General features: G+C 40.9%; 2 protein-coding genes across 8 annotated transcripts in view; one reads left to right on the forward strand and one right to left on the reverse strand.

Annotated features, from left to right (window-relative positions):
- Nucleotides 1–1,747: 1,747 nt before the first annotated feature.
- Nucleotides 1,748–27,918, forward strand: part of YARS2 (tyrosyl-tRNA synthetase 2) — a 31,310-nt gene continuing 5,139 nt past the window's right edge. The window contains exons 1-5 of one of the 2 annotated variants that reach the window (XM_077774528.1): nt 1,748–2,530; nt 3,336–3,503; nt 16,599–16,754; nt 17,060–17,230; nt 19,783–22,486. In XM_077774528.1, the coding sequence (XP_077630654.1) occupies nt 1,752–2,530; nt 3,336–3,503; nt 16,599–16,754; nt 17,060–17,230; nt 19,783–19,942 (1,434 nt within the window). In that variant the 5' untranslated portion in view covers nt 1,748–1,751 and the 3' untranslated portion in view covers nt 19,943–22,486. The remainder of the gene's footprint in view (nt 2,531–3,335; nt 3,504–16,598; nt 16,755–17,059; nt 17,231–19,782; nt 22,487–27,918) is intronic. The other variant, XM_077774529.1, reaches the window with a different exon arrangement.
- DNM1L (dynamin 1 like) overlaps nt 21,213–27,918 on the reverse strand; it is a 49,954-nt gene continuing 43,248 nt past the window's right edge. For 2 of the 6 annotated variants that reach the window (XM_077774530.1, XM_077774532.1), the window contains 7 exons: nt 27,075–27,131; nt 25,976–26,053; nt 25,618–25,650; nt 23,980–24,156; nt 23,541–23,650; nt 23,252–23,411; nt 21,213–22,996 (listed from right to left, as the gene is read on the reverse strand). In XM_077774530.1, the coding sequence (XP_077630656.1) occupies nt 22,940–22,996; nt 23,252–23,411; nt 23,541–23,650; nt 23,980–24,156; nt 25,618–25,650; nt 25,976–26,053; nt 27,075–27,131 (672 nt within the window). In that variant the 3' untranslated portion in view covers nt 21,213–22,939. The remainder of the gene's footprint in view (nt 22,997–23,251; nt 23,412–23,540; nt 23,651–23,979; nt 24,157–25,617; nt 25,651–25,975; nt 26,054–27,074; nt 27,132–27,918) is intronic. The other 4 variants (XM_077774531.1, XM_077774533.1, XM_077774534.1 and 1 more) reach the window with 2 other exon arrangements.

The raw sequence follows: 27,918 nt of genomic DNA on the forward strand, positions 1-27,918 counted from the left end.
TCCTACATCAGGCTTCACACTCATCGTGCAGAGCCTGCTTGAATTGTCTTTCTCTCTCTCTCTCTCTCTGCCCCTTCCCTGCGTGCTCTCAATCTCTCTCACACACACAATAAATAAATAAACATTAAAAAAAAAAAGGAATGGAAATGTCCTGTAGGGAGTGGTTTGGCACACGGCCCAGACACCTGCTTCAGGATCAAGGCACTCAATCCCCCAGCTGCTGGGCATAACAGTTGGTGATGGCTCACAGCTGAGCCTATTTTTGCATCTTGCGCTCTGCCAAAGCCTTGCCCAAGAGTTTGCCCCCTCTCCAGGTGCATCCCATGTTTAATGGCTGATCAGTAACAAAGTACAAGGGGCTGCCCCCTTGTTCAATTTAGAATGAATCTGAAAGGAAATCCCAGCTTCAGAGCACCCTATGGGATTATTTGAGGCTGCTATTGCAAACTGTTCACATGAAAACTTCACGCTCTACCTCCATCGTCGCTGCGTTACAGATGTTTCTCCAAGAGTACACAATCCTTCTGCACACAAATCTCCAACACACCTTTCACAGTTAGTATTGAAAGGAGTCCTAGTGGGGCGCCTGGATGGCTCAGCCGGTTAAGCGTCCGACTTCAGCTCAAGTCATGATCTCATGATGTGTGGGTTTGAGCCCCGCGTGGGGCTCTGTGCTGACAGAGCCTGCAGCCTGCTTCAGATTCTGTGTCTCCCTCTCTCTCTCTGACCCTCCTCCTGCTCTCTCTCTCTCTCACAGAAATAAATTTTAAAAAAGAAAGTAGTCCTAGAAATGAGACTCTAAAATAGGATTTGGGGGGCTCCTGGGAGGCTCGGTTAGGCATCAGACTCTTGACCTCAGCTCAGGTCTTGATCTGTGGATGTGGAGTTCAGGCCCCATGGTTGGATCCCCCGCTGAGCGTGAAACCCACTTAAAAAAAAACAATAACAATAAAAAAAATAAAATAGGGTTTTGGAGCTGGATTCTACACAGCCAACTGGCAATGAGAACCCCATCCTTGGTGAGCGGAGTACTGACAGCAATCGCCATGCTGTGGAACTATGATTACCTATTTGAATACAGTTATACTAAACCTGGTTACCTGTAATTATTAAATAGGTAAATAAAACAGGGCTTTTCTGCCATTTACTGTGAATTTTTCTCTCGCTATAGCTTGGACAAGACTGCCACCTCCTGGAGAAGCTTATGCATACTGATGACTGAGGTGCTCCCATCCACTTGGGAGAATCACTCCTAAAATTGTTTGCGTCCCAACGCCAACTCCCTATCTCTCCATTAGTTAAACCAGTTTCTCACCTATCACAACTGTGAACAAGTTTTTGCAAAGAGACAAAACTTCAAAGGAATCTGCGCATCACAATTTTCTTTATGTGAAAATTTAAACAAATTCTACCATTTGCAGAGCGCTTAGTAGGTGCCTGGCTTTGATTCTTAGCCCTCATAACAGCCCTATGAAGTAGGAACTATTATCACAGACACACCTGTGGTACGAACGAGGCAATTAAGTATGAGCGAAGTTAGACTGCAGGCTAAGCATAACCCCCATCGACGTCGTCAGAACTCCACCGACAGCCGAGAACTCAAGCTCCGTAGCTAAGTGACCGCCTCCCCCTACTCGGGCATGCGCAAACAAAACCACGGAAGCAATTTCCGCAGACATCGTGGGAGGCTGGGGCCGAGGGGTGTGGCAAGGGCTCTAAGATCCCAGCATTCTCAGCGTACCGGCGCCAAGATGGCGGCCCCCATGTTGCGGTGCTTTTCCCGGGGCCGGTGTTTGGGAAGCCTAGGCCCGTCAGGAGTTTTGTTTCTGGGACTGCGTGAGGCCCATTCGGGCGCTCAGGGGTTGCTGGCGGCGCAGAAGGCTCGAGGTCTGTTCAAGGAGTTCTTCCCCGACAGGGGTACGAAGATAGAGCTCCCCGAGCTCTTCGACCGTGGAAAGGGCAACTTTCCCCAGACCATCTACTGCGGTTTCGACCCCACGGCCAGCTCGCTTCACGTGGGGCATCTGCTAGCCCTTCTGGGCCTGTTTCACTTCCAGCGAGCTGGCCACAACGTGATTGCGCTGGTGGGAGGTGCCACCGCGCGCCTGGGAGATCCGAGCGGCCGCACCAAGGAGCGCGAGGCCCTGGACGCTGAACGCGTGCGAAGCAATGCGCGCGCCCTGCGCCGAGCGCTGGAGGACCTGGGGGCTAATCACCAGGAGCTTTTCGCGGATGGGCGTCCCTGGGGAAGCTTCACGGTACTGGACAATTCAACCTGGTACCAGAAACGGCACCTGGTGGACTTCCTAGCCGCCGTTGGCGGCCACTTCCGCATGGGGACGCTCCTGAGCCGGCTGAGCGTCCAGACCCGGCTCAAGAGTCCCGAGGGCATGAGCTTGGCCGAGTTTTTTTACCAGGTGCTCCAGGCCTATGACTTTTACTATCTGTTCCAGCATTATGGATGCCGGGTCCAGCTCGGTGGATCTGATCAATTGGGCAATATCATGTCCGGATACGAGTTTATCCACAAGTAAGCCAACGCCTTTAGACCTAGGAGAAATCGTGTGACCAGATAATTCACACACGGATGTCCTGCGATCCCCTATTGGGATTGGGTAGTGACGCCCTTCTCAAGTCTTTGTTGGTTTTCTCCCCGTTTCAGAGCGTGAAATGGTGTGGAAGTGACGGGCTAATAATGAGAACCGTAAGGCTTGTTTAATGGTACTTGGTATGGAACGTATTCTGGAGCTTTGCAGGAAGTACACTGCCAGTCAGGATTTTGTGTTACTGAATTGAGAAACTGCTTTCCTTTGTTGATACTTGACTGCGATTGTGCGTCGTTGAGTAGTTTCTGCTTTAGCTCTACACCTTCCGTGAAGCTAGTATTAGTTTCTCAAAAAATTTTTTTCAACTCCAAATATTTGGCTAAGAATGTAGATTTTAATTACATTTTCTTAAGGAAGATGAACTCTGTAGTTCTAGCCTAGCCCATGTGCTACTCATTTTAAAAATCCCTTAAAACTGGGGCGCCTGGGTGGCTTAGTCGGTTAAGCGTCCGACTTTNTTTTCTTTCCTCTTTTTCTTCGGCCTTTAAAGTTTTTAGGCCCTAGTTATACAGAAATTCCCCCAGAGTCACGGGTTCCATTGCAGTTTAGAAAGCCAAATGCCAGACCAGAGTGAGTGCTGTTAAAACAAGGGACAAACATTCAGATTTAGAAGGTAAAGGAAGTTTTCTTACAGCAAGAGACCAGAATAAAGTCTGAAGAACAGTTAGCAAACCTGCCACCACTCCACTTGTGACTGAAGCACATAATGATGTTTTCCTTTATGCTTAGGTTGACTGGAGAAGACGTATTTGGGATCACTGTGCCTCTAATTACAAGTACAACAGGAGCAAAATTGGGAAAGTCTGCTGGGAATGCTGTGTGGCTAAACAGAGATCAGACCTCTCCGTTTGAATTGTATCAATTCTTTGTCAGGCAGCAGGATGATGTGGTAGAAAGGTGAGTTCTTAATAGTGTGCTGATGACAATGAAGTATATACGCTCATGATATAATTTTAGCCATTGAATCTCTGTGTACCCTTTGTAGTTTTTCGTGTTTTGTTTTCACTTAGAGTCTACTTAAGACACAGGACATTGCAATTTTAACTGTTCTAAACAATTTTTTTGTTAAAGCAGAGAACCACTGTGATTGCTGGAAAAGGTAGTCAAATTTGTGATGTACCTCTAGCAAGTACTTAGGATGTTATCACTTGCATATTCTAGTTTTTTCACTCTTTTTATGGTCAGCTTGACTAAACCTTACTTTACCTTTTATCTCTGAAGTTTTTTTTCTTTAACATAACATAATACACACTTGGAAAATCCTTTTTAAAAATGATTTTCTCATTAATTCACATTAAACCCTTCAAAGAATATAAATTGATGGGAAAAATATACCTGCAACAAAGAAAAGGTGACTCTTACCAAAAATCATTTTTCCAGAGTGAAAAATGTCTTATAATGAACTACAATAATTAAGACTTTTTTCCTTTAGGTTTGTTTCAAACATTTGATGATACAGTTTAGAGTTTTGATGTATTAGAAACTGACATATTGGGGCGCCTGGGTGGCTCAGTCGGTTAAGCGTCCGACTTTGGCTCAGGTCATGATCTCATGGCTCGTGGGTTCCAGCCCCACATCAGGCTCTGTGCTGACAGCCAGCTCAGAGCCTGGAGCCTGTTTCAGATTCTGTATCCTTTCTCTCTCTCTCTCAGAAATAAACCATTTAAAAAAAAAAAAAAAACTGACGTCTTTTTGAAAATTTCATTTTCTATTTGGCTTTAATGTATAAAAATTTTCTTGTATTAACTGTGTGCCCAGCGACTCTGCTAAACTCTTACTCTAATAGTAATCTTTGGATTTTAAAGCACAAGCTTAAATATAAGGTTAAGAAAAGAGACGAATGGGGGTGCCTGGGTGGCCCAGTTGGTTAAGCGGCTGACTTCGGCTCAGGTCATGATCTCATGGTCTGTGAGTTCGAGCCCCACATCAGCCTCTGTGCTGACAGCAAGGATTCGAGCCTGCTTCGGATTCTGTGTCTTCCTCTCTCTGTCCCTCTCTTACTTGCGCTCTGTCTCTTCTGTGTCTCTCAAAATATGAGTAAACGTTAAAAATATTTTTTAAAAAAGACAAATGGAGAGGATTAGAGAATCCAGCGTCTGTGGTCACTTCATCTCTGTGGCACTGCAGCATGGTCGGATAAGACAGTCTTTTCAATAAATATCACTTGAATCATTAGATGCCTTATTTGAGGAAAATGACGAAACTTAACCTCACACTGTATGCAAAAATCAGTTCCAGTAGATTATCAACCTAAGTCTGTAATGAAAGATCATGTGTTTAGAACATAAATAGGAAAGTATCTTAACTGGTATAAAGAAAGATTCTTACGTGAGCTACAAAGAAAAAATTGGTAATTTAGACTAAATTAAAATTGGGATCTATAGTTCTTTAAAAGTCACCATTAAGAATAGAAGAATACTGATTACATGTTCTAAAAGTATGAAGAACTTTATACACAAATTCCATAAGCCAGTAAGAAAAAGACAACCCTGTAGAAACATGAGAAGAGACTTGAACATGTACTTCAGCAAGATTTCTATCCCAGAGACCAAAAACATGAAAAGGTTGTTCAGCCTTACTGAGAAAATGCAAGGTAAAGGCACAATTAAAACCCATTACATACCCTCAAAATGGCTAAACGTAGTACTGCCAATACCAAGTGTTGGTTAGAATATTCCATAGTGGTGGGAGAGTAACCTTACTGTGGTGTCAGCCTCAGCCTGCTGCTGGTGGTGCTCCTGGCTGGAAATGCTTGAGGCACTCGCCAACTTGTGGCTGGACTGGCCTTGGCGGTTCTTAGGATTGCAGGACACACCGCAGCAACAACCGTCCAGGAAATTTGAAAACCAAGATTTGTTACTCACAGGTCCTGAAGGGCCACACAGCAAAGTCATGGGTAGAGAGAGGGAGGGAGCGTGGAACTAAGCTCTGCTTTACTGGCGACAAAAGATACGGTGCCTAGGGTTTTGCGGGTTCACTCTTTATTGGGACATTTCAAATGAAAGCAAAAATTAGGGAAAGGAAAAGATAGGGTCACTCAAGCGGTGCGTTGTCTCAGTTTTCCAGGGCTTTCTAAAAGGAGAACTTTGTGAGTAAGGGTGGCCCGGTTCCTCATCTACTTGGTTTGCTACTAGGTGTATCATAGTATCTGACAGTATGCTTATTCAAGATGGATGTTTTTATTTAAAATGGATACTTTGGCAATTAAAAGCTAAGTGTCAGGCACTTAGAGGCATCAGATTTTTTTTGCCTTTTTTTTTTTTTTTATTAATTGAAAAACAGTTGACCTACCATAGTATGTTAGCTTCAAGTGTACAACATAGTGATCTGACATTTGTATACATTACGAAATGCTCACCACAATAATTGTAGGTACCGGATGTCACTGTATAAAATTAGTACAGTATTGTTAACTGTATTCTTTGTGCTATACTTTGCATCCCTGTGACCTGTTTTATTACTGGACTTTTGTACATCTTAATCCCCTTCATCTGTTCGCCCATCTCCTTCCCTCTGGCAGTCACCAGTTCTCTGTATTTATAAGTCTGTTTCTGTTTTGTTTCTTAGCCACGTATAAGTGAAATCATGGCATTTGTCTTTCTCTGACTGACTTCGTTTAGCATAATACTTTCAAGGTCCACCCATGTCCTGTACATCACAAGATTTCTTTCTTTTTTATGGCTGAGTAATATTCCATTCTTTAACCATTCATCTATCTATGGATATTTGGGTTGCTTCCATATCTTGGTGATAGTGAATAATACTGCAGGGAAAGTAGTCATGCACATCTTTTTGAATTAGTGTTCCCATTTTCTACGGATAAATACCCAGAAGTAGAATTGCTGGATGATATCAAATTTCTGTTTTTAATTTTTTGAAGACCTTTATACTGTTTTACATGTGAATATAACAGTTTATATTCTCACTAATGGTGTATGAGGATTTGTTTTCCTCCACGCTTTTGCTAAAACTTATCTCCTGTCTTTTTGAAACTAGCCATGCTGACAAGTGTGAGGTGGTATCTCATTATGGTTTTGATTTGCATTTCACTGGTGATGAGTGATGTTGAGCATCTTTTCATGTGTTTATTTGCCATCTGTCTTCTTTGGAAAAAGGTCTGTTCAGGTCCTCTGCCTATTTTTTTATCAGATTGTTTATATTTTTGGTGTTGAGTTGTAGAAATTCTTTATGTATTTTGGATATTAACCCCTTATTGGATATATTATTTGCAAATATCTTCTTCTGGTCAGTAGGTTACCCTTTTGTTTTGTTGATTGTTTCTTTCATTGCACAAAAGCTTTTTAGCTTGGTGTATTCCCAATGGTTTATTTTTGCTATTGTTGGTCTTGCTGAGGAGAAAATTATTGGTAAGGCGGATATCCCAAGAGTTTACTGCCTATGTTTCCTTCTAGGGGTTTTATGGTTCAGGTCTTACAGTTTGGTCTTTAATCCATTTTGAGTTTATTTTTGTGTGTGGTATAAGAAAGTGGTTAAGTTTTATTCTTTGGCACAAAGCTGTCCAGTTTTTCTAGCACCATTTATTAAAGAAGCTGTCTTTTCCTCATTGCATATTCTTGCCTCCTTTGTCATAGATTAATTGAACATAAAGGCGTACGTTTATTTCTGGCTTACTATTCTGTTCATAGGTCCATTACTGCTGTCACAAATGGCAAGATATCATTCTTTTTTATTGGTAAAGTAATATTCCCATTGTATATATTACCACTTCTCATCCATTCATCTATTGATAGACCCTTGGGTCGCTTCCATATCCTCGCTGGAATAAACATAGGGATGCATATTTTTTGAAAATTTTCAAAAATATTTAGTGTTTTTATTTACTTTTAGTAAATACTTATTGGATTTACAGGATCCTACAGTATATCTGTTCTTAATTTTTTGAGGAACCTCCATACTGTCTTATATAGTGGCTGCATCAATTTACATTCCCACCAACAGTGCAAGAGGGTTCCTTTTTCTCCACATCTTCGTCAGCATTTGTTATTATCTTTTTGATACTAGCCATTCTGACAGGTACAAGGTGATACCTCATTGTAGTCTTGACTTCCATTTCCCTTATAATTAGTAATGTTGAACATCTTGTTATGTGTGGACCATCTGTATGTCTTCTTTGGGAAAATGTCAGGTCCTCTGCTAATTTTTAAGTGGATTATTGTTACTCGTGTTGACTTGTATGAGTTCTTGGATTTTGTTGATTTATCATTTGCAACTATCTTCTCCCAGTCAATAGGTCATTTTGTTGATGGTTTCCTTTGCTGTGTGAAAGCTTTTTATTTTGGTGTAATATCAATAGTTTATTTTTACTTTGTTTCCCTTGTCTGAGGAGACCCATCTAACAAAACGTCTCATGTCTAGAAAATGTCTAGGAAAAAAAATGCTAAGGCCCATGTCAGATTACTGCCTATGCTTTCTTCTAGGACTTTTTATAGTTTCAGGTCTTAAATTTAGGTCTGTAATCCGTTTTGAGTTTATTTTATGTATGCTGTAAGAAGGTGGGGGTCCAGTTGCATGCTTTTGCATGTAACTGTCCAGTTTTCCTAGCACCGTTTGTTGGAGAGACTTTCTTTTCTCCACTGGATTTTCTTGGCTCCTTTATCATAGGTTCACTGACCATATAAGTGTGAGTTGATTTTTAGGCTTTCTAGTCTGTTCTCTTGATCTTTGTGCCTATTTTTGTGCCAGTATCATTCTGTTTGATTACTCTGGCTTTGTAACATATTTTGAAACCTGGAAATGTGATACCCCCCAGCGTTGTTCTTCTTTCTCCTAATATCTTTGGTGATTCTGGGTCTTTTGTGGTTCCATACAAATTTTAGGATTATTTGCTCTAGTTCTGTGAAAAATGCTCTTGGTATTTTGAGAGGGATAGCATTGAATCTATAGTTTGCTTTGGGTAACATGGACATTTTAATAATATGAATTCCTTCCATGAGCATAGAATATCTTTCCATTTGTTTGTGTCACATTCAGTTTCTTTCATCAGTGTTGTATAGTTTTCAAGTACAAGACTTTAACCTCCTTGGTTAAGTGTGGTAGTCTTTTAAGTAATCTCTACACCCAGCTGGGGCTTGAACCTACAACCCCAACATCAAGACTTGTATGCTCTAGGGGCACCTGGATGTCTCAGTTGGTTAAGCATTGACTTCAGCCCAGGTCATGATCTCCTGGTTCACAAGTTCACGTCCTACATTGGGCTCTGTGCTGACAGCTCAGAGCCTAGAGCCGGCTACAGAGTCTATGTTTCTGTCTTTCTCTCTGCCTCCCTCCCTCTCTTTCTCTCTCACTCTCTCTCACTCTCAAAAACAAATAAAAACGTTAAAAAAGAGAGAGAGAGTTTCATGGTCTACTTACTTAGCCAGCCAGCACCCCTAAGTTTGTTAGTCTCATATAATCCTTTGTATTTCTGTGATGTCATTCGTACCTTTTCTCATTGGTGAATTTATGTATTTGAGTCCTTTTTTCTTGACGAATCTGGCAAAAGGTTTATCAGTTTTGTTTTATTTCCTTTAGTTGTAAGATTAGATTGAGATTTTTCTTGCTGCTTGAGAGAGGCCTATATTGCTCTTAGAACTATGTCCCAAATATTTTGGAACATCATGTTTCCATTTTATTTGTTTCCAGGTATTTTTTAATTTTCTCTTTGATTTCTTTGTTCACACACTGGTTGTTTAGTAACATATGATTTAGCCTCCACATGTTTGTGCTTTTTCAGTTTTTTTTCTTGTAATTGATTTCTAGTTTGATACCTAAAAGAGGCTTGATATGGTTTCAGTTTTCATAAATTTATTCAGACTTGTTTAGTGGCTTACCATATGACATATCATAGAGAATGTTCCATGTGCACATGAAAAGAATGTGTATTCTTTTGTTGGGATGGGATATTCTGTGTAACTGTTATAGCCATCTGGTCTATTGTGTTGTCCCGAACCACTGTTTCCTTGATTTTTCTGCTTAGATGACCTCCAGGGATGTGGGGTGTTAAAGTCCCATTCTGTTATTGTATTATTGACTTCTCCCTTTTGTGTCTGTTAATATTTGCTTTATATACTTAGGTGCAACCATTTTTGGTGCCTAGAAATTTATGATCTATCTTTGTTGGATTGATGCCTTTATCAATATGTTAATGCTCTTATCTCTTGTTATAGTCTGTTTTAAATTCTATGTCGTCTGATGTAAGTACTACTACCTTGACTTTTTGTTTCCATTTTCATGGAATACCTTTTCCATCTCTTCACTTTCAGTTTGTGTCTTTAGGTCTGAATGTCTTGTAGACAGCAGGTAGATGTGTCTTGGGTTTTTTATCCATTCTGTCAGCCTATGTCTTTTGATTGGAGCATGTAGACTCTTAACATTTAAAGTAATTATTGATAGTTATATGCTTAATTGCCATTTTGTTGTCTGATTGTTTTTGTAGTTCTTTAGTTCCTTTATTCTTGAAAGGGAAGTGCTTCTACCATCAGGGCACTGCTAGTAAAGCAATTAAAGGTGTATGGAATCCATAAAAAAGTTAAAAAATAATAAGCGGTTCAAACTTAAGTGACCTTAATTTAAAACAGCCTCCTGTATACAGAGGGTATTAAATATGAACCTGATGGTAACCACAGACCTTTGAAAACAGAATACATATAGAAAAAAATAAAAAGAATTCAAGCATAACACTAAAGAAGGCTATCAGGTCACAGGGGAAGAGAGCAAGGAAGGAAAAAGACATAGACTAAATAAAGGAAATATGTCTTTATTTTATTTTTTGAGAGACAGAGACAGAGCACAAGCAGGGGAGGGACAGAGAGAGAGAGACACACACAGAATCCAAAGCAGACTCTAGGCTCTGAGCTGTCAGCACAGAGCCCAGTGTGGGGCTTGAACCCACAAACACAAGATCATGACCTGAGCCGAAGTCAGACATTTAACTGACTGAGCCAACGAGGCGCTCTTGAACACGTTTTTGGGGCACCTGGGTGGCTCAATCTGTTCAGCATCCGACTTCGGCTCCGTTCATGATCTCAGGGTTCGTGATTTCAAGGCCCTCATCGGGCTCCATGCTGACAGCTTAGAGCCTGGAGCTTGCTTTGGATTCTGTGTCTCCCTCTCTTTCTGCTCCTCCCCTGCTCATGCAGGTGCATGCTCGCTCGCTCCCTCTCTCTCTCCCTCCCTCCCTTCCTCTCTCTCTCTCTCTCTCAAAAATAAATAAGCATTAAAAAAATTTTTTTAAAGCACATTTTTGTTCACCTCTTCCATGTTTTATGTATTTGCATCTTTTTATCTTTTGTATTGCTTTTTTCTTAATTTTTTTTTTAACATTTATTTACTTTTGAGTGACAGAGATAGATCATGAGCAGGGGAGGGACAGAGAGAGAGGGACACACAGGATGGGAAGCAGGCTCCAGGCTCTGAGCTGTCAGCACAGAGCCCGACTGAAGGCTCGAATCCACGAACTGTGAGATCATGACCTGAGCCAAAGTCAGATGCTCAACCAATTGAGCCACCCGGGTGCCCCTCTTTTGTATTATTGCTTAACCCATTGTAGATATAATTGATTTTACTGCTGTTGTCTTTGAACCTTCACAATAGCTTTGTGATTTATCTGGTGCCTTACTATATGTACGCTTTCACCATTGAAATTCTGTCATAATTTTTCTAAGTTCTAGTTATGGCCTCTTCTTTCCCACTTACAAAAGTCTCTTGAACATTTCTTGTAATGCTGGTTTAGTGGTGATGAATACCTTTAACTTTTGTTTATGTGGGGAATTCTTTATCCCTTCTTAGTTCTGAATGATAACCTTGCTGGGTAGAGTATTTTACTTGTAGTTTTTTTCCTTTCATCATTTTGAATATACTGTGTGCTCCCTCTGGAGCCTACAGTTTCTGCTGAAAAATCAGTTGCAAGCCTTCTGGGAGTTGCCTTGTACATCACTGTTTGCTTTTCTCTCCCCACTGTTAAGATTCTGTCCTTATCTTTGTTTTTGACATTTTAATTATCAGTGTGTCTTGGTATGGACTTCTTTGGTTGGGGCTCTGTGTTTCCTGGATCCAGATGTCTGTTTCCTTCCCCAGGTTCAGGAAATTTTCAGCTATTATTTCTTCAAATAAGTTTTCTGTCCCTTTCTCTCTTTTTCTTTTGGGACCCATAGAATGTTAACGTTAGTATGCTTGTTCTCTCAGAGGTATGTGTTCTCAATTAATTCTGTATTACTAGGAATTACAGCTTAATTGGGAGAACCTGAGTATTGAGGTTTTGAAAGTATATGGTGAGATGCCATTCATTATTGGCTGACTTATGTACCAACCAAATGGGGCCAGTGAAAGAGGAGACTCCATCTCAGTATCCTTAATAACAGGGCATAAGCTTTTAGGGACCTGTTTAAATTGTTATGAGGGGGTGTTTACCATCTTGCCCAAGGAGGAAGAGTCACAGGCATCCACGTGGTAAATTCCACGGGGAAGGCCAAGAACTTGGGCTGGTTCGATGTTGCATGGCATCGTGTCAACGCATCCGTGCCTATAATAGGGAAGGAAAGGGCCAGGGGGGCCACCACCAGAAAGAGCCATTTGAAGTAAATGGTCCCTGTAGGTAGTTACATCTGAATGGATTCGTACACCTTTGATTGCTTTACTGGCAGTGCCCTGTGGGTAGAAGCACTTCCCTTTGAAGAATTTAGAGGGATTGTCTGGAATAGCAGTGACTTGGGCCTTGATGTCTAATCAGGCCAGAAAACACCATGCATGTTTATTGTCCCAGGGGCCCACCCCAGTGCTGTAGGGGCCACTGTCTCTGGGATGCGGGATGAGTCCTGGGGAGCCACCAGCTTCCTGGGGTAGAGGCTTCCGTGGCTGCCAGGCCTGGATATTAGAGAAGAAGCAGAGATAGCTGCAGGGACTGGCTTCAAGTCGGGACGAATGGTAACTGAGTGGCAGGAAGGTGGATGGCATAAGGGGGCGATAGCTGAGAAGATGGTCGTGTTAGGGCCTAGAGTTTAGACACTGGCTGTCTGGATACTAAGCGGCCAGGAACACTGAGATTGTGTAACTCCCAGGAGAGGTTAACCTGTGCATTTTCATAAAGGGCAAAATTAAGTTGGGGAGGGAGTGGGGAGGGAGTGGCGAGCCCTTTTGAGGGGAATTTGCTCAAGGAGCCAGAGCGGCAGAAGGACATAGTTCTGAAGTGTCCAGGGGCCTGGATGGTAACCCCCTCCATGTCTAGCAACCATGCCCGTGGCCCGCAGTGCCTTTTAAATGGTGTCAGCAGTCCCATTAAAATTAGTAGCACTGCCCAGTAATTAGGGGGAGCACCTTATGAAAATTCACTGGACGTGGGGTCACTTGAGGCCTTGTCAGGTTTAGAAATGAAGAGGACATCATTTGGGTCACTGTGGCCATGGAAATGATAAACATACTGGACCATGGCAACATTGTGCTGCGGGAGACAGGCCTGATCTAATGTTTCCCATTCACTATGAGCCTTAGCTTTAGTGATCTCTGTGAGGAGACAGTGGGCACGGTGCCAGGCAGTAAACATCTGGGGGGCTGGGGGTGGTACAGCTCTCTGTCTCTGGGGCCTCTGTCTTCCTTTATCCCTCCTCATCCTCACCAGTGGCCTCAGTAACCTGGTCAGTTTTCCTTCGGGAGCAGGGGCACGCCCTGTGGCATGTTGCTGTATTCTGTCCCATTTTGGGGCGGGGGGAGCCTAGAGGGCTCAGGATCTGTGGTATCTCAGAGGAAACAGACATGTAGCTGGCTCATTCTCTGAGAAGATTATAGATTTTAGGGTCTTTAGAGAGATGGACCAGTTATGCAGTTCAGCAGCGATGAGTAACAATTTTCTATCATAGGCCAAAAACCTGTAATAGCCAGTTAGCTCCCTTCTATCCTTCTTGCTGCACAAAAANGCTCATTTTAGCCACTCTGACCGGTGCCTGCTGCACAAAAGCTTTAAGGAAGGTTAGAATTTTCAGTTACGGCATAATTTCTGATGTTAATTGTTACTTTCTGATTTTCTTCACTACTTTGATCCTACGTGTTGTTAGCAGAATCAGTTTCTGGAAGATGTCCCTGTGAGCCCTCATAAGTGGTTGCCTTCCTTTCCAGGGTGTCCCACTTGGCCTCCCCAGGGTTGGGGTCTGCCTCCACTAGTGCCGTGTACACGGGACCTGGGGGAAAGCCCTGGTCCCTGGAGCACAATAGCAGAGCCTTGGCATATTCGTGCACCGCAGTACCAAGCAATGCCCAGGAAGCTCTCATCTCTGTGAAGTAAATTTTGCATTTGTTTGGAGCTGATGTACCTCCTCTGGGGTCTTAGGAGGCACTGGCATAAGATGTTCGGGACATGTATGTTTGTCCATTAATTGTTTAGCAGCATCACACCAGGGACTGAACTCATGATGTCCCACTGGGTTAGGGAGACAAAGCGACAGTGAGTTGTAGCGGCCGTGTGGGGACAGCAAGCCTCAGCTGAATGTCTCCTGTCATGGTGCCCTTGGTGTCCTGTTACAAGGCCGGTCCACGTGTCTGGGTTAGGACACGTAGTCCCACTATGACCCATCACTCAGTGGTCACCAGGCAAGTTCTCCCTCCATATCTACCGGAATACCCTTTGCTCAGCACCGTTAGCCCGAAGCCTCATCTTGGACAGTGATCACAGCCTTGGGATCCAGTCTGCCTTCATTAGCTGTCCTTGGTGCAAGGCAGGGAGGACCGTCATGTGCATGAGTGGTCGGCAACGGCCTTTATGATTAGTGGTCTCATCTCATTAGTCCATATGGCCTTCATCACAGTGCACTGGGGAGAGAGAATTATGGCAGCAGTGACAATTTGGGATAGATGCTATGGGCAACACACAGCCCAGGCAATATGCAAAACCACGGAAAAGTGCGTGCACCAAGACCTCCTTGGTGCTGCCTTCCCAAGCGGTGTTACCGTCTGGGTTAGCCAGTTACAGTTCGTAAGGTAGTTGAAGCTGGGGGGCACCTGGGTGGTTCAGTCAGTTGGGCTCCAGCTCTTGATTTTGCGTCAGGTCGTGATCTCAGTTTGTGAGTTGCAGCCCCCACATCAGGCTCTGCACTGATGGTGTGGAGCCTGCTTGGAGTTCTGTCTCCCTCTCTCTGTGCCCTTCCCCTCCTTGCTCTCTCTCTCTCAAAACAAAAATACACTTTGGAAAAAAAAAAAAAAAAGATAGTTGAAGCTAAATGCCTTCCCCTGGGTTAGCTGCAAGTGCTATCACACAGCCCCATTGACTGTACCGTCTGCCAACTGTTTTGCTCTCAGCCTGTTGATAGCGGTGCTAGCGTGGGGGCGCTTGCCTGGTCACCTGGGCTGACTCCTTATGGCCGTGCTTAGAGATGGTTCCCTGACCCGAGTCTGTCTGGGAGCTAGACCTGCCTTAAGGGTTCTTACAGTTGCAGGATGCATCTCAGCCACAACCATCAGAGAACTTCAAGAAACAAGATTTATGCCCTACAGGTCCTGAAGGGCCGTGGCATTTTGGGGTGTCAGGGAGAGAAAGGAAGGGAGCCTAGGCCTAGGGCTCTGCATTGTTGGGATAAAGGGTGAAGTGCTAAGGGCTTTGTGAGTTCATTCTTTATTGGCAAATTTAAAACAGCAGAAATGAGTAAGCAGGAAGGGAGAAACCGTGTGACTCACTCAGTGGTCAGTTATCTAGGTTACCCAGAGCTTTCTAAAAGGGGAGCTTCACGCATGTCAGTGGTCTGGTGCTTTGTCTAGTTGACTTGCTGTAGCTGTGGCATGCAGCTGGCTGTGTGTTTACTTGAGGTGGAGGTCTTTAAAATGTATCCTTGGTGGTCAGAGGTTTAATGTCAAGCACCGATGCTACGCTTACAGAACTGCTTTGGAAAAATACACGTCTCTGTTTACTAAACCTGAATATGTACAGAATTGGTGACCCAGCAGTCCCTCTCCTGGGTACGTCCCCAAAAGAAATCCGTGCACACAGGCACTGAGAGAAATACGTGGGAATATTCATAGCAGCATTATGAGTAATTGTTCAAGAGTGGAAACAATGTCACATGGCAACATGAATGAGTCTCTTACTAAATACAATGATCTGGCAGAAAAGCCAAACAGAAAAATGTATTCTATATGATTCCGTTTACATAAAACCTAAAAACAGGCAAAACAAAATGATGCTGTATATGGGGGGGATACTGAAATGGTAAACGTATAAAGAAAAACAAGTAAGTGATTATCTTGAAAGGCAGAGGAGTGGTTACTTTGGAGGGGAAGGGAATGTGATAAATTTGGGCTCTGGTGGGTGGAGACAATGATGTATTTCTAGACAGGTGATGGTAGAGGTTTGCTTTCTAACTCATTAAACTATATGTTTCTGATTTGTATATTTTCTGTGTGCTTTTCACCAAGAAAAGATTTTAAAAAGAGGCTACACATAAAATAATATTTATGTTAGGAAGTTATAAATTTTTTATTTATGGGCACATATACGTAAGAGTCCTAAGACATCCTTAGGAAGGATGTGCACAAATTTAGGTTAGCTTATCTCTGTGGGAGAGAAGGGGAATATGGTAGTGCTGGGATCTAGAGCTGTACTTTTATGCCTTTTCAAAAAGAAAGGTCTGGAACAAAGATGGCAAAATAAGGACATCCTCAGTGTGGATGGTGTGTGCACAGGTGTCTTTTTTGGGTACTTCATGTTTATTTTTCATAATCAAAAATAAGTTTTAAGGGGCACCTGGGTGGCTCAGTTGGTTAAGCATCTGTCTCCTCACTTCAGCTCAGATCATGATCTCAGGGTCATGGGATCCTGCCCCACATTGGGTTCTGTGCTGACAGCACAGAGCCTGTTGGGATTCTCTCTCCCTCCCTCTACCACTCACTTCTCTCTCTCAATGAATGAATGAATGAATTTAAAAGTCGGCAGGATGTTTTTTAAAGGGTAAGGAAATAAGAGATAAAAATTAGGTATGTTATATATACCTAACACTGTATTTTTTTGTCCCAAAGGTACCTGAAGCTCTTCACTTTTCTGCCCCTTCCAGAGATTGGCCACATAATGCAACTGCATGAAAAAGAGCCGGAAAAGCGGGGTCCTCAGAAACGACTTGCTGCAGAAGTTACAAAGCTTGTTCATGGACAGGAAGGGCTAGCTTCTGCTAAAAGGTGGCTTTTTAGAATACTAAAACTGGATAAAGTTCATGCAGTTAACAGACTTGAGAAAATTCATTAGGGTTTTCTTGTTACTTACCACTAACAGGGATTGTCAGTGTGTGACCTAAATGTTGTAGAATAGCCTCTGTTGGAAAGAAAGGTCACCTTGAATTAAGTATCAACTATGTAAGATAAACGTTGCTGTTTCGAAACCTTGCGGTGTGGAACACAGTGGGCACTCCAGAATTAGTTACTGGATATTAGCACATGTATTTGGATAAGCGCTCACACGGTGTGGTTCCCAATGTGTTTTTCAGGTGTACACAAGCCCTGTATCATAGCAGCATCGACGCACTGGAGGTCATGTCTGATCAGGAGTTAAAAGAGTTGTTTAAAGAAGCTTCATTTTCTGAATTAGTTCTTGACCCAGGAACAAGTGTCCTAGATACCTGCCGCAAAGCAAATGCCATTCCAGATGGTCCCCGAGGGTAAGGTTATTTAACTTTCAGATTCATTCTTAATTCAGCAGTAAATGTTACAGTTCTCAGCATGTGTTTCCAGAAGGTGTTTTCCTGATAATGCTTTAAGGGTGTCTCATTTCTGGCAGAAGTTAGTCCAAGAATAAAGTGAAAACTGAGTACTTATTGTCAAAAGTCCTTTGAATTTTAAATCTGTAAAACCTGGTACTACTATATGGTCTAAGTCTCACTCAGTTTCTCTTCAGCAGCGTTGGGAAGGTCTCTGTTTAAGGGACCAGCACAGTCAGTAAATGCACTGGGATTAGTCTGCTCAGGCATGATCACAATTTGAGATAAAAAGTGAACAGATTCACACGACCCTGCTCATATTCAGTATATATCTTCTTCATTTTAGGGAGTAGAGGGGTTGCCAAGTTAACTTACTTAAAATATTAGTTGAATTTCTGAAAATGAAATAAGCATATATTACTTCCCTAAGACTAGTATTATTAATTACATACAGTTCCTCTTGAGAATACATGTTTCTTATTTAAGACGTAGATAGAACATGTTTTCTCATTCATGTGGTACTGAGAGAATACAGTGTTCCGCAGAAAAGGGAGTGGGCACTTACTTGGTGCTTATCCATTTATGAATGAAATCCTGTGATACAGAAGGAAAAGCATTCGTTAGCCAGAAGGCCCTGGGTGCCTCATCTACTGGGGCTGGAGAAGTCAAATGGTTATAGTCCATGATCATGTCTATAAATGACGTTTGTTGTAGTTGCTAAAGAACCCTATTTTATTCTACACAGAATATCAATGATCTTTGTGTCACCTGCCATTCTACCTTACTGCTTCCCTAATATGCTCATTTATTTAATATACACTGAGTTGGGGGTGCTGTCCTATACCTCCTCTTCTTCACTCTGGGAACATTTTTCATTTTCTTCTCAACTTTTCTAGTGGTTTATTTACTGATACTGGAAACCGTGCTGCCAAAGATGACACATATCTGGTTTGACAGAGTTCTTAGTAACACTAACATTTGTTCAGATTGTATAAGCTGAATAAGATTGGCCTGTGCATTTAAATAAAATGTAGACCATGATCTGTAAACTGTAGCAAATAACACTTCCTAAGAGAACGAAGTGAAATAGAAAATGTTTTACTAGTTTTATAAAACCATGGGTGTAGCAGCTTATTTCATTAGTAACATGTTCAGATAAGAGAGCATGAACATTTGCCTTTCACAAGGGCTTCAAGGCCTTTCATGCTCTAGACATCTTTTCAAAGTTCACCTCTCTCTCTAGCTACTCCCCAGGTTTACTCACCCTGTTTGTGAAATTAACTGACATTCTCCGGTTTCCGCATTCCTCCTTTCAGGAAAACTTCCAACCCCCACCCACCCAGTGTGTTCCTAGAGCAACCTTTCTTGGTGCTTTATAGCATTAAAAAAAATTTTAATGTTTATTTTTTGAGAGACACAGTGTGAGTGGGGAGGAATAGAGAGAGAGAGAGAGGGAGACCCAGAATCCAAAGCAGGCTCCAGGTTCTGAGCTATCAGCACAGAGCCAGATGTGGGGCTCGAACCCATGAACTGTGAGACTATGACGTGAGCCTGAGTCAGATGCTCAACTGACTGAGCCACTCAGGTGCCCCGCCTGGTGCTTTATAGGATTTAATCACCGTGTAGTTGTTTGTCTGGATCGCCCAACTAGTTTGCAAGAGTATTTATATTTAGTGCGTAGTAAAGGCTCTATGAATGTTCATTGAATGACCAGGGGCGCCTGGGTAGCTCAGCTGGTTAAGCGTCCAACTTCAGCTCAGGTCATGATCTCAAGATTCCTGGGTTTGAGCCCCACGTCGGGCTCTGTGCTGTGAGCTAGCTCAGAGCCTGGGGCCTGTTTTAGATTCTGCGTCTCCCTCTCTCTGACCCTTCCCTGCTCACGCTGTCTCTCTCTCTGAAATAAACATTAAAAAAAATTTTTTTTAATTGTCAATAAACTAGAATTAGAGAAGCTACTGATTTTCCATTTCTGAAATCAGCCCATTTCATTTTTAAAAAATTCTTTTTAACATTTTAACAAAATTTGCTATTATTTGCATAGTCTCAGAATAGAATTTCCAAGGATCTTCCAGTTTCATAAGCAAGTTTCCAAAAGGGGTCTGTAATCGCACTATATAGTTGTGACTTGTATCTCATGGGAACTCATTAAAAGCAGCATTTCCCTCTTTTTCTGTTTGAAAGCTGCCTTTCTGTAAGCCCCTGCTCAGAGTGTGGGGAGGGGGGTAATTGCTCACGTGTTATTATTCATTTTTAAATCACTACCGACTGTGAATAGCTAGGTGTAGAGCTGAGAGATATCCCAGCTTTTTTCTACTAAATAAGAAACTTACTTTGCCTTAAATCTGTTCCTTTAGAAGAGCATTTAAGGGAGGCAGAATCTAGTAGAGTGGACATAAAGGTAACAATTCAGTGCTAAGTGCTTTTAGTTGGAGACCCTCTGAAATGTAAATATCACTGGGAGAGGTCAACAGTGATTGGATTTATCTAGTTAACTAAAACATTTCTATTTTCAGGTATCGGATGATAACAGAAGGTGGAGTCAGTATAAATCACAGACAAGTAACAAATCCTGAGAGTGTTTTAGTCGTTGGACAACATATTCTTAAGAATGGACTTTCATTACTTAAAATAGGAAAAAGGAATTTCTACATTATAAAATGGCTTCAGCTATGATGAAAAATCCTTCTGCTGGTTCAAACAATATGCATCCGTCTCATTCTCAAGATGTTTCAAAGGTTGGCTCCAGAACTTATACTTTCATTCATACGAGCCAAACGGGAGTACACTCTAGACCTCAGAGTGTGAGTAATTTCATTATTTATATAGGTTGCTTAATAGAAGGTGTTTGTGTAATGACGGGGTATTTTATTTCCTGATCTGCAAGTATTAAGGACTACCATAGAAAACCATGATTGCCATGGATAATCTCTTTTAAAAATTCTAATTCATGAAATAACTATTGTATCCTGCTTGCTCTCTTATTAGAGATGAGGAAGAACAGTGAAAAAGAGGGCAGAATAAGGACTCTTGGGTACTTTTATTTTGGGTGTCTATCTCCCTGACCTTACTGACACCAGCAGCCACATTAAAAATGTGAAATACGGTATTGGAAACTAGATTTCTGAATTTTTTTGTTTAGGAAGCAAATATAGTTTTCCTGAAGAAGTATTACATGGAGCCCTAGTTGGCAGTAGAAATTACAGTTGAAAGTTTCCTTTTAAAGAACCAAAACTAGTACTTTTGAGGAAGTCCGATTCAGTTTTCCAGTCCCTTACCTGTGTTGCAGTATAAATTTACTCACAGCCTTGTTTTGCCAGATTACTAAAGTAGCAATATTTTATAAATCTGGAAACTTAGTTTCAAGTTCCACTTTCTGTCCCCAAGCAGATTGCAACTTCAGATAAACTGAAAAGTAACTGGAGAGAAAAGAGAGGCAAATATATCAAATATCCAGTCACAGGAGACTATCAAAAGATATTCTTCTGGTAAGGGACGTTTTCAGATCACATTTAAAGGATTTAGAATCAAGACTTATAAGCTGTGCTTACATGAGGCAGGTCAATTCTCAGTACTGTTTCTGTATGTGAAAAATCGAGGTAGTTATCACCCCTATTTCCCTGAGGACCAAGTGAAACATGCAAATGGTTCATAATCTGATACCTTCTAGAAAACCTTATAGGCAGCAAAGCATGGCATTACTGTTCAAATGCTAGCCATTTACTACCTGGAATACTTGAAACAAATCACTATCCTAATATATAAAAGTGGAGATGTACCAGTAGCTCTTTGAATTATGAGAATTCCGTAGGCACGAAGTTGTAAAACTTTCACATAGCATAAGCTGTCTAATGTTCCAGTTAGATTTATATGTTAAAAAGCTATAGTTTAGCTAAACGTTTCTCTGGGAGCAAAGTCAGAGGAAAAATTCACTTATTGACAAAACTTGAATGTCATTTTGTACCAGCAATTTTATTTACACAGCAAGAACATACAGGTATCCGTGGTAAATGTCAGAGATCATCTCCACATCTCAGAGCTTCACTCAGTTTGAGAGCCAATAAAGGAAGGTTTTCTGAAACTTTCCATACCTTTCTTGTCTCTGCCTTTCTTGTACAAGGTGTATAGTACCAGCAAGTACATTACCATAGCCTATTTCTAAAGGGTAACATTTCCAATTTGAAATTTGATATGCTGGGGAATGGTACACTGTAAGTTCCCCCCCCCCACCCCCTTTACAAATTCAAAAGGCTGGAATGGTAATGGTAATCATCTGATGTATCTGAAGTAAGTAAATTCATGGATGGATGTACTGATGTTCAGTAATGACAAGAGTGATTTTAAAGTGTGTGCTAACAAACATTTAGGTAGTATGTATCAAGATGGTACTATTAACAGGTTCAAAGTAGTACCGTGTAAGACTGAATCTGATTTTTATGTTTGAGATCAGTTGCTGAGCCCGTTGTTTAGCAAAGTTAACACACACACTGTCCCTGCCAGTAGTCCTTCATCAATAACAGAAATGTTAATATGTTCAGTAGATTCTAAGTTGCTGATATGATCTTTCAGAGATGCAGCTCGATGCCTTAGGATTTTGACCCATGTCTTAAAATTTATAATGTAATTCGTACCAAGAATCACCTGGGGAATTTTAATAAAGTGTGAGTATGTTCTAAACCTTACCCAAAACTCTGAATGTATTTTAGTAACGTAAAGCTTTTAGGTGTTGTCTGTCCAGATGTTTTTCTTTAAATAATAAGGCTCCACCAGTATTTTTGTATCTGTATTCTAACGTATTCTGTTGGTGTGAAGCTAAATTAACTATTACCAACTAATAGAGAAGATGTATACTTAAATGACCACAGTCTTTGGTTTTAAGTACCACCTCCAAGTGAATCTTAGAGCATGTTATAAGTGACCCAATTTAAAGATGTATCTGAATTACTATCATATTTGAGAATCAAGTCTAGGTGATTGTTTTTAATGCAGGAAAGTAGAATTCATGCTTGTAGGTTTAAGAAAGAATCAAAGATAATGTAGATGTTTAATGCACGAGGGCAGCGTGGACCTGGAGGGGAAGGACCGCAGTAGCTACACCTTATGCACACATCACTGTCAATGTTACATATCTTCTTGTGCCTTCAGCTTTCTTACTAACACATCAAAGGTTGCAGAGAAGCTCGATACTAGAAATCGAAGGACAGGTGGACTACAGTGACCGTGAGTAACTTGTCAACTCACATCTTTCAAAGCCAGACCAGTTTATATATTGTGCATGCATTATAGTTGTATGAAATGTTATCTTCGTGCGTTCTTCTCGAAGGACTATGGCAGCAGCTTTAAGACTGCTAACAGATTACACAGCTCATCTCATCCACAGGCAAACTGCTTGTACAACCAGAACATGAACAGTTCTTTTTAAGTTCAAATGAAACTGTCACAAGAAAGACGTGATGTATTTTATATGTACGGGGCAACTTTAGAAACAGCCATTTATTATTTGTATGATTTGTTCTGTGATACAGAGTACGATTTTCAGTTTATAGCCCGTCTCTTCACATGAGCAGATTCATACGATTGCAATACACAGGAGTTCATAAATAAAATTCTACTCAAGTAGGCAGTAACTAGCAAATTTTGAGTTGATAGAGTCTCAGTATTATATAGTTCTCTTCACCAAAGATGAGTCTCTCGGATTTCAGCAATTATTTGACTGGCTCCTTGTAATGCCTGTATCAAAAAAGGTAAATAATAGATGTTTAGTAAGTTAGCAGATCAAATAATCTCAATTATGTGGAGACAATCATTCCCCATTATATGTGGTACATCTATACTAGTACCTTCTTTGAACTTTGAATCTAAAATCTAATCAAGCACCACCCCCCCCCAAAAAAAGATTAACCATCATATGACTGTATATCTCCAGGGATCAGAATGTAGTGTTTGCAACCCAGGTGTGAAAATTCAAAAAAACGTTTACAATACCTTTAGCATATCAGCTGCTTCCTTCCTGCGTTGTGCCATGTCCTCAGATTCCGTCAGAAGGTCATCCAGTAAGGATGATTTATACAGCTGTCCTACTAACTCACTCTGAAGAGTATCTTTCACATGATTAACCAAAAAGTGCATTACTGCTTTTGGCACACTGTAAACCAAAACCATCAGATTCATTAATTTAGAACCAGAGCCTAAAAATGTTTTAAATACATGTATTTTCAAAACTAATTATGAAGTCATCCAGAAGTATACATAGGCTCTGATTTATAGCACTAACCTGTCCTGAATATTCTTCCTGACAATAAGAAAATACGATTTGATGAGTCGTTCAATGACCTCACAGTCTCGTTGTTCACGAGCAGATAGTTTTCGTGCAACAGGAACTGGCTAAGTGGAGAAGAACATTTTTATTTTTGTGCCATTTTTAAATGACAACATTTAAAAGTTCAGTAAGTTTGGGGTGCCTGGATGGCTCAGTCAGTTAGGCATCTAAATTTGGCTCAGGTCATGCATGATCTCACAGTTCGTGAGTTCAAGCCCCACATCGGGCTCTGCCGACAGCTCAGAGCGTGCTTTGGATTCTGTGTCTCCTCTCTCTGCCCCTCCCCTACTTGCAAGCTCACCCTCTCTCCAAAAATAATTTTTAATTTTTAAGTTCAGTAAGTCTTTAACAACAGGGTCATCTCATTCGTACTGAGCCTATTCACATGGCTTACCACATCCAGCAGATTGACAGCATGGCCTTTTTGGGGACTGGCTGGCATAATTGGAATTGGTTTTGATTTTTCCTCAGCCAATAACTCTTCAGCTTTTGAAGTTTTCAGCATTCCTCTCCAGTTGCCTGTTGTTGGTTCTTGAACACCATCTCCAACCCCACCACCTCCAGATGCAACCTGAAAAGAACATGTTCCAAAATCTATTCCAATCGTATCATCTTCCTTGACAGCAGTCAAGAACACACATCCTGTACCCATCTGGCATCTCATCTATTCAGACAGATAACTGAGTCAGAAAGAGATGGTGGGTGGCATGTATAACTGGAACTGTCTAAATTTCTCCAACTCCTCTACCACTATTAAAACAGCTGCCATTCAGCTCAACTTTTTTCAAAGGAACCCTACAATGTGTATACTCTTGAGAAAAGATCTGCTGAAAGAAATCTAGCACTACCATCAATCACAAGTGCTTTTGCACTTTTTTCCCTAGGATATCTATCTGTTAGTCTTAATTTGTAAAAGAAAAAACGTGTAACTCATCAATACTTGAGATGTTTTTAGATGCTCTTTAAAAAGATCTTATAATCTAAAATGGAGTTAAAGATGATATCCAAACTTTAAGAGAAATGTGTTATAGCAATTGTTTAAAAAAAAATTTTTTTTCCCCCCTAAAACTCACAGATACAGAGAAGAAGGTCAATTGGAGTGATGTATGGATGGTTAAGTCAACTTTTGGGGGTGATCACTTTATAGTGTATACATAGGTGTCAAATTACAATTTGTACACCTGAAACATTTTTAAAAAGTCATTCCAAATTAAAACACTGGCCCAAACTTGTTTCTAATATGTCCAGTTTCTAATATGTCCATTAAGATAGGCCATATCTAAAATATAGGCAGTATATTTATGTACTAATTTTAAAATGATTAATTATATTTGAGTGATAAAAAGAATTTATGAGGAAAGTAAGCAAATTCAGAGTGATGCCAGGAGCGAAGTAAAACTTAGAGCAATGATTTAGATGGTCTCTGTAAAATCTGAGCACAGCGGGCTGAGAGAGGTTAAGACATTTATAAACTTTTGAGGTTCAGAACCTTAAATATGGACAGTGAGGAAGGGAGCTAAATGCAGAAAAAACAATTAAGGATGGGTCTGAATAATTAATTTCCCCCCCAAAAAAGTCAAGAAACGACAGTCTCAAACTCTCCCAGTCCCCTTTGTTTTGAATTTGCTTAAGCTGTTGAGGCACGCATTAGGCTATACATTGAGGTGACAATGCAAACTGAATGGAAGCATAAGGAAGCGGCAGGAGGGGATTATGCCTTAGTACTGGACCCATGTCAGAACTTTTAAAGAGGAAATGTCCAAACGTATTAACAACTTCCATCTCTGGAATTTTGATTTTAATATTGTGGTAGGGAATTAAAACTAGTAGGAAAGCCTAGTGTTGTTATTTAAAGAAATGTTAAAACTAGAACTAATGCCATCTTAAAAACATTAGAAAAGCAAAACATTTAAAAATGGAACACAGACAGGAGATAGATGCTACTGCACAAACAGCTTCTTCAATGATTTTTAAAGACAGTGTTTCAGTGAGAACACCAAAGGTACATTTCATTCTGAAGCAAGAGACTCACATTTTTAGTTTCTCTTCTGCTGTCCTGAATTAACTGTTAAAAGATATGTTAAAACATGCAGTTTAACAAGCAAAATTTAAATACCAATGGTGTGAATTTTCAAACTGCAGGATAATTTCCTCTTTAAATTATTTTTCTGTGTGTTTCTGCTACATAGCAAGCAAAGGCATGTCAAGGATAATTTATGAAGTATACACTGTTACATAATTTAAATTCTTCTCAGACTAAAATAATCTAACCCCATAGCACAGTATCCCACATTATCATTACAGTCAGCGTGCAGTGAGTGTGGTTTCCAGATGGTTATGTCACACCAGACAACTAGGCATGCAGGCTTAGATTAAGAATCAGAACAGACCTTGCCATCAGCCTCAGCAGAAGCAGCAGGGGAGGGCTCCTGGGAGGCAGGTGCCAAAGCACTTGGAACTTTATAAGACTAAAGGCAAAAAATGCAGGGAAAGAAAATCAAGGATGCCAAAAATGCATTCAGAAAACAAGGTCATTTTTTCTTGTATCAAAATAGTATATTAAATAACATGAGAAACAAAAGAAACATTTCGTATACTATTATCACCTTTGTTAAAAGCCTTCTGCAATGAATACCTAAGGAAAATCCACATTCAAAAACTTTGTTTTTATTTTTGGAATCTGGTAAGATCTTTTCTGTTAAAGAATTTAAGATCACAGATTTGTATGCACATATTTTAATTTTTTTTTTTAATGTTCTACTTATTTCTGAGAGGGTCAGAGAGAGAAGACGACAGAGAATCTGAAACAGGCTCCAGGCTCTGAGCTGGCAGTCAGCACAGAGCCTGACGCAGGGCTCAAACCCACGAACCGCGAGATCATGAGCTGAAGCTGGATGCTTAACTGACTGAGCCACCCAGGTGCCCCTGCACACATTTTAATGTATATGCAAGTTATTATGGGTAACCAGAACCTTTTATATGCATATTATTTCCCCCTCTCTAAAATACCTTCTTGTTAAATACTAAAGTCATTGGTTATTTCAACTAACTGTACAGAGTTGAAGTCACCTTAAACTTTTAAAAGCTTGATATTTAAAGTCCACCTTTAAGCATTTTTTTCTAAAACCTATTTTTAGGGGTAGCTCATGTCGGTTAAACATCCGGCTCATGGCTTTTGGCTCAGGTCATGATCACAGTTTGTGACTTTGAGCCCCATGTCAGGCTCTGCGTGGATAGTGCAAATCCAGCTTGAGATTCTCTCTCTCTCTCCCTCTCTGCTCCTCCCCTACTTGTGCGTGCATACACACGTGCACTGTCACCCACTCTCAAACTTTAAAAAAAACCCTATTTTAAAACTTGAAATACCTTCACTCAATAATTCCAATGGAATGGAATAGTGAGGGGAGAAGAAAAAATCACTCCCAGAACTGAAGCTTACCAGTCCATCTTTGCATATTGGGAATGTGCTTTAAAAATACTGTTCTCTACCTTGTCTCGTGATACGGCTGAAGGTAATTCTCTTGCTAGCCTGTTTCTCCTTTGTTCCTAGAAAACACAACCAAACAGAACAAAGTGATTATCAGAGCACTGAGATACAAACCTACTAAAAAATGTTCAGCTGAATTGAAAAGTGTGGAATGACTTACAGTATATCCTCTCACTGTTGGGACTCTGCCATAATTTTATTTTAAAACAAACAAGAAATCATTTAACCCAATGCTTCTCAATCTTTTTTTTCTGCCCAACACACCTGAAGGATACAATACAACGTCAGTGACAGTGGCTCCCTAAACCAGAGACTCTCAAATGTGGAGCAATGGACCGACACCTCTGCCTTTCCCACTGAGAATCACGGATTGAAATTGTCCCACATAAATGTGTACTTAGCCTTCGGTATACCATATAGAAACTTAAGTGCACAGATGACTGAAAACTTCAGCCTTTAAACATCACTCTAACCTGCACACCTCTGTGTTAAATTCCCACAACTCCCACACCCAAAACTGTAAGAGGGATCTGTGGTGGAGGTTATCCTTTAAGGATGTTGTAGCAGTGAAAACAGTCCTTTCTGTCATCTAATTTAACAAACTGATGAACCAGCCACTCTAAGTTGCTGTTATCAGGTGACTCTGCTACAAAGCTTTAGAAACTGTGTGACATTCAAATCAACATGAGTGAACACCTACTGTAGGTCAGAGCACCGTGACAGGTTCACAAGTGAGATATACACGTTAACGGCGCTCTCAGCAGCAGGTACACAGAAAAGCATTTATGTTAAATAAAGTCAAAACTGCTCCTAAGTAGAAACCACTTCGTAAACACTCCCAAACCT

The sequence above is a fragment of the Crocuta crocuta genome, unplaced genomic scaffold (assembly GCF_008692635.1).
Source record: "Crocuta crocuta isolate KB4526 unplaced genomic scaffold, BGI_CrCroc_1.0 scaffold176, whole genome shotgun sequence".
NCBI classification, from domain to species: Eukaryota; Metazoa; Chordata; class Mammalia; order Carnivora; family Hyaenidae; genus Crocuta; species Crocuta crocuta.